Below are 7493 nucleotides of genomic sequence, written 5' to 3'. Positions count from 1 at the left end.
AACACTTGACTTTGTGAGGATTGTGTAATGATTTCTTTCTTGGGATTGTCACTTAAGATTATTTTTTAGGCTCCCACCAATCCGAACCGTAATTTTTTAAAAAATCATTTTGAAATAGGGAATCAAGGTTATTGTTTTTTTGGAAAAAGTATCAAAAATTAATTATATCCACTAGTTTATGTGCATTCGACGTTTTCGACTCTGTTCCCCATAATCAAAATTATATTCAAAATATTTTTAAATTTTGCTTGTGTCTTTTCTTTCTGGTTTCTATGTTAATTGATCTATATAAGTACATTTTGTCACTAGTTAAAATGTGATGATAATGTAAAAAGAAAACACTAAAAAATTCTTTTCCACTTCCAATGTTGATAGTAAGACAATATATTTAAGACAAATTTCAGTTAAATTGTTAAAAAACTGTGCCGAATGAAAAATATAATTTATTTTTTTAATTATTTTGAATCCAGCTGGGCAGAAAATTGTTTTCTGTTACACTGTTGCCGTGAGTCAGCCCTGTGGTTTCTGGAGCTCTCCTGGGATCCACCCAGCCTCATAAATTGGGGACCTTAATTGGGTAAAAATTTGGCGGTCAATTCTGACCAAATCATCTCCTTGCACAACCGTTGGTTTAATAATACTAGTGTAGTATAGTAGTACTTCTTTACAAAGCACTGAACCCCTGAACCTTTATGGGTTGTATCGGTAGAGATTTTTATTTATTTTTCATTTTCCTGTTGAACAGATTCGATACTTAGGACTCCATCTTTACAAGAGACTTACTTGGAATCCACACACAAGACTGAAACGACAAGAAACTGCTTGTAGATTCCGATTTCTACAACACTTACTTGACAAACGCTCTAAACTTCCCATTCATTACAAAAAATTAGTATACACTACAATAATCAGACCAATTTGGACATATGGAATTGAGCTCTGGGGCTCCACCAAACCATCAAATTCTTCCCCCATCCAATCTTTACAATCCAAAATCCTACGTAAAATCCTTGATGCTCCTTATTACGTCACAAATAAACTCATTCATCAAGACCTTAACATCCCATTCGTTGCAGATTTGACCCAAAACAGATATGCGTCTTTTTATTCCAAACTCCTTAACCATCCTAACACATTAATTCTTAATCTTTCATCCTTAACAATCCCTGATAATACTTCGAGGCGTCTGAAAAGAAGATGGCCACGGGACCTTCTAGTTTAAATTAATGTTTGAAGTACCACCAATGGGTGGTTCCTTCCCATGATTTTCAAGTTTATATGAAACATACTACATATTTACCTATTGTATTATTTTGTACAGTTGTAAATTACAATAAATAAATAATTAAAAAAAAAAAATCATTTTGAAAAAATTTCTTTTTTTTAACCTAATTTAGTTAGGTTACGGATTTGGTCTCCTGGAGTTAATGTATATTTCTTCCTCTCCCCTACAGTACGCCTCTCACCATGTCATAAAATGTTATAATTCCGGATCGTTTTGATAAAAAAATTATTGTAATATTGCGTTCCTTGACGTCAATCATATTGTACTTTTTTCCAATCTGCTGCAAACACTTGAAAATCATTGACACCCAAGTAAACAATATTGAAAGTAATTTATCAAAGTGTGATTTACTGTTAAGATCCCTTTCGAGATTAAAGCTATAAATATGTATTTGTCGTGATTTACTTGCACTAGTGTTTCTATCCTCCTATGCTTCGTTTCCTTCTTTCAAGATGAAATCATTAGCTCTCATATCATTATTGGCATTCGTAAGTATTTTTTATTAATCAGTGTTTTTTTTATATCTAGAATTAAAACCCTTTTTCCGGTGGGACTGTATCTTTGAGTCTAGTATCAGAACTTGGTAAACGAGTGCTGATAATGTGTTTGAAATGCTATTCGTCATGCAATTGTAGTGTTAATAAACGCGCTTTCCAGGAATCAAAGATGTAATTCTGTATATCTTTACAGTATGTACACCACTTAATGTTAAAAGTAATTCTTTCATAATATTTTTAAATTAAATCATAATTAATCTTGAGGTATGGGTTTTGAATCAAACTTGAAAAACGATTACTACGATAAATATATTAATAAATACAATGTAACATCAATAACACTCCAAATTTGAAAATTATTTGACTAAAGTCTTAGTTCTTGGCGTCAGCCATAATAAACTTCTAGAAATCATATATATTAAGTTGATTTCCATACAAAATGATTAATTTTAATCAGCTTAATTCAGACACTTTCTTAGTACACTTTTTTTTTTTTTTTTTTTACCCCTCTACCTACCGTTCTGACATAACGGAGGTTTTCCTACAGGTTACCACCTTAATCTAACCAGAGTTGAAAGGTCGTGCGTTTATTTCGTGGGGCATCCATGATTCACCAAGGCCAGAATTGAACCGACACCGCTACAGTTTCAAGGGTCCTTAGATGACGCCTACAACAACTCCAAGCACTTACCTACAACTTTTTAAATAAACTTCTAGCATTTCTTACACAAATAAGAAGCTCTTGTTTTATTTTTTATGGATAAATTTAAATTAGTCTCCTCTTGTCCCTTGGATGTTTTCCACGTTATTGAGAGAAGTTATTACTTCAACTCCTGATAAACCCGCAATTTTCGATAGTCCTATGTTGGTGAATGGATTCGCTTACTTAGTACACGAAAAATAAATAAAATGAACGACAAAATGTATTCATTCATGAAATTCTTGCCATAACTTCGTCGTGGAAGAATAAACCAAGATCTGCAGTATCCGACCAGATAATATCGGATGGAACAAAGTAGGGACAGGATATTTGAAAAATAATTTTCTATGAATAAATCGAGTAAAGTATCATTTTTTTTTTAATAATATTGATAATTCAGAATTGTATCAGACCATTCCCACAACCATAGAGTCAACATTTTACAAGTTGTCTAATCAGTCGAACAACGGAAATATTACGATATTTTGCTGAAGGATGTTATTTAAGTACAAATGTTTAATTTTTTTATGAAGTATGAGGGAGCATACGGACATGAGATGATAAAGAAGATTTGTTATCCCCAATATTTTGAAAACTCAAAAATCCTTTTAAAAAAATTACCGTTAGAGGTTAGTAGTAAAATGTTTTAATTATAAAACATTTTCTAGGATAGAACAAATTTCAGGGATATCTAGTTGTCCTTGGGAAATTTTAAGTTTTTCCGTTCCCAATACATTGTTGTAGTAGAAATTTTGATTCCAAAAGGTACTCCTTGCAGTAAAAGAATTTTATCCGAGATCACTCCCATTGTTTGCTGATAAAAAAAATGATATAGATCTAGAAATCATAGTCAAATATAGTTGTTTAAAAAGAAAATTTATTAATTTCACTTATTAGGTACTATTGTATTTTATTAGGTTAAAATATAGGTTATTACTACTTCAATTGTTGTGAATGGATATAATGAGGTTCGTGTTTTTATTTTAATTATTTCATCATCCTCTAGTTCCTTAGTGTTAAAATATAAAATTAACTAAATTTTAATGAATATTATAATTTTATTCAAATTTATAAAGTAAGGAGTAGTTGCATTTTTAATCTGACAACACGAGTTTTTAAAGTAAATATTATACTTTTTCAAAATCTAATATGGATACAAGATATAGAATGCGTGTTATTTATTTACTATGGTAAATTATTAAATATTATTATTAAATAATAATTTAATATTTACCATAGTTTTTGGGCTTTATTCTAAAGTAACAATTTTATTTTGTTAATATTGATTGATTGTCTACACAAAATCAATAAAGGTAAATTATTTTCATTTAGGTCTAAATTCTCGTGATAATAGGCTATGAGAAAAACAATTGTCAACACAATCGACGTCTTATTGTTTTGCTAGGTCGACTAATAATTGTAATAGCAATTAAAGTAATTTAAAATCACTCAATATCATCTAAAATAATTGAATCCACTTTCACATTTCGAAGTTCAGAATATTTTTTGATTTACCAAGAAAATTCTAGCTTATCACTAAATTGAAATTAAATCACCCATTATACTCAAACGAAACTCTTGTTTTCATTTTTTTCTAGATTAGTCATAAGTTTACTAAACCCAAAAATTATCTCGAGAACAGATGAAAATTGGTGATAATTTAAAACTGATGGTATAGTTTTCAGTTCATATAAGGTTGAAGAATGGTATAGTAGCTGGATTTATGGTTACATTTTTTTAAAAATACTTTTTCAAAATAAGTTATATGATCTTATAATAAACATCTTGAGAAACGTAAAAAGTTTAAAATTTCATTTTCCTAATGAAGGTCATATCGATTTCAATACAGCTGTTTCTGGAAAAACAAACAATCTTAAAACTTCATACATATTTCATTTCATTTAAGAATTGAATAACGTTTCTGAACTCATAATAACGTTATCCTTTCTCAAATTCATTATATTTTTTAGACAATTTTCGGTGATCGATCTTCTTGCATTTCATAATATGCTCACCTTTTCTATATATATATATACATATATATATACGATTCAGAAATAATAGTTGGCTCTATAATATCAACAATTGTAAGTTTTGAAAATGGCCAATATGAGGTCCAAAATTTTATCTAATTCATTAATAATAGATGCGTGAAGTTTTAAGGGCGGTTTTTTTCCTGGAAATCAGTTAAATCGTCGTTTTTAGAGACCACTACAATTTTCGAACTATCAGCGCTCACAGAAACCAGTTTAGTATCTTACAGTAACGATATACTGAAGACTAATTAATAAAGATTAATAATAGTATTAATACCACATTAATAAGAGATATACTGACCTAATAGATAATACTAGAAGAATAGACAAAACAATATATATATTTACCGGGTTTTTTTTTTTTATATGAATATTAACTAACATAAATCATGCTTGATTAAGGAGTTTTCTTATTGTAACATCGAATAAGAGATTTTTTGGGGTTTAATATTATTCATATTAATAAGAAAAGTTATCATTGTTAGTTTGCTTTTGACCTATACATTCAAGCTATCAGGATAAAAAATCTGTATCTAACACTTTCAATATTCAGTATTCACTCCTGGAATATTGAACGGTTAGAACAATTATTTACTGTTAGTTACATCTTCTTTTATTTTACAGGTAAATCTGGAAGTGACAGGTCATATCATTCAGTTACCGAAGGAATTGACTTTTAATCAAAATAAATGTGATTCATCTTACTCATGCGCAGATTGCTACACTGCCAGGATCTGTAGGATAAATACCGAAGGATCGTTAGAGTCCTTAGGAGATATCAAATGTTCTCCTGATAGGCCCTACTGTGACAGCAACACTGGAACATGTGTTTCTGTGCGACCACCCAACTGCGCTGCAACTACAACAAAAAACGTTAACAACCTTGTTGCCAACATCTGCAGCGATATCTTCTCCTGCTTCGACTGCAATACAGCTCAGATATGCAAACCAACTAACAGCGGCTTAGTGCACTTTAAGAATCTACCTTGTACCGACGAGAGCCCCTTTTGCAATTCAAAATCAGGAACCTGTGGCACAGAGCAGAGCTTGGGCTGTGGTAAGATGGGAGCCTTTGTCTGTATGCACGATGGCAAGTTCCCAGATGCAGACTGCGATAGCTACCACTTCTGCTCTAAATTGACTGATGAGACTTTGAGCTGTGCAAAACCGAATGAGCATTATGACCCCAAAATAGGAAAATGCAGTAGTAGTGTACCATGTCAATCGTTTTCCTGCTTGAACAACCTTGGAATGAAAGTACCGCATCCTCGGGACCCTAGGTTCTTTGCGTTCTGTGGCGCCGAAGGACCAATTGTCATTGACTCTTGTCCTACACCATACGAGCTGAATGCAACCAGTCAGCGATGTGAAGCCACGTGCCATTACAACGGTCTTATTCAAGACATCAACGACTGTCACTTCTACTACAAATGCACGGAAATTTTTCTCACTGAGTCGATGAGTTACTTCGAAAAGGAAAGAAAACGATGTCCGGAAGGTGAAGTTTATGATCCGGCTCAGTATTTGTGTGTCTCCAACAGCTCTAATATTCCAAGTTGCACGGCTTAGTTCTTCTTTGTTCTCTCACTGGGCCTACTTAGAGCCAGAAAAAAAAATCTGAGTTTATAGACGGAAAAGTATAGAATTATCTTGATTTATCATCAAAACTTAATTGGCTTAAGCTTAACGTTTCAGAATCCAATAATTCGTCTATTAATTAAATATGGTACGTTTTGCAAAACAAAATTTAGATCACAAACCTAAGACTGGTGAATAAACTTTCCGCTAAGTTTTTAGAATGCTTAAACATTGTATGTGTAGCATTTATTATTATATGTATTGATACGATTACAGAATCGATTTTATGAATTTATATTACGTTGATAATTTTGATTGATTTCCTTAGGAGCAATCATCACTCCAATATGAAGCATCGATTTATTTTGAAAAATCGATGTAACGATATAAATAGGCGACTTTAATTGAGATTCGTGTGGTAATTATTTTAGTAATTTAAGTATTAATTCAAATAAATAAATATTTGAATAATTATATCAGTATTGTTTCCTTGCTGTTGAACAAATCAGATACAAATCCATATTTTAAAGAAATCGTAAGATTTGTCAATATCGGTTCAACAAATGTTTTAATAATAATGTTACAATAACAAAATTATTTTCCGTGTCAGATTAGTCCCAATTCTTTGCACTAGTTTAGAATTTTGTCAGGTAATGTCATTAAATTTTGCTTTAAATATTATAAAATGCTATTAATACCACATTTTAGGATGAATATGGTTAGTTAAGATTGAAGTACCCTTGATAAGTTAACTGGAACAGGTCCAATGGTGTCTCGTATCTGATATTGGTAACAAACTACAAGGATTTTTTTTTTGGCAAAGTTCCTATCACGAAAACATAAATTTGTAAGTTTAGCCTTAATAATGAAAGGATTTTTTATATTGTGATGTCCATTTTTATAATTAATATTCTTGTTAGTTGAAATAAATTAGATTTAAGGAAAGATGTGAGAAAAGAAATGTTTAAAAAAAAAAACTTTGTCTTACTTATAAATATTATTTGTATTGTATGATATAATAAAGATTGTTTTATATTTTTTTCTTACTTTTTTATAAATGTTGTGGTGTTATATTTGCCGTTTAAATATCTTTGGCGCTCAAAATAAGTAAATTATAGTACCAATAAAAATTTCAACTTAATTTTCTAAGCTTATGCTGGGGAGATGTATTAAGCATTCTTATACATGGACTTTAGTCCAACTAAAACAATTTGAAGCCCAAAATGTTAAAAGTTGTCACATTTATAAGATTTGAACCTCCAGAACCATTTTATATTATTTCAATCTATTAAATTTTTAAAAATAATTTTTAACCACATTTCCTCTTAATTACCAATTAATTTGAACTCCACATCAATGGCTTACTTCACAGTGGTGCAGTGTATATTTCCACTAAC

General features: G+C 30.7%; 1 protein-coding gene across 1 annotated transcript; it reads left to right on the top strand.

Moving 5' to 3' along the window:
• The first annotated feature begins 1666 nt into the window (after window positions 1-1666).
• On the top strand, window positions 1667-7135 carry LOC106692549 (uncharacterized). Its single transcript, XM_014438556.2, has 2 exons — window positions 1667-1773; window positions 5143-7135. The coding sequence occupies exons 1-2, from the start codon at window positions 1738-1740 to the stop codon at window positions 6085-6087; spliced, it is 981 nt and encodes a 326-aa protein (XP_014294042.1). The 5' UTR covers window positions 1667-1737; the 3' UTR covers window positions 6088-7135.
• The last annotated feature ends 358 nt before the right edge of the window (window positions 7136-7493 follow it).

Source organism: Halyomorpha halys, unplaced genomic scaffold (genome assembly GCF_000696795.3).
Source record: "Halyomorpha halys isolate HHAL.00 unplaced genomic scaffold, Hhal_1.1 Scaffold5.1, whole genome shotgun sequence".
Classification (NCBI taxonomy): domain Eukaryota; kingdom Metazoa; phylum Arthropoda; class Insecta; order Hemiptera; family Pentatomidae; genus Halyomorpha; species Halyomorpha halys.
The sequence above is the reverse complement of the archived record's forward strand: the minus strand, read 5'-3'. Positions and strand labels throughout refer to the sequence as shown.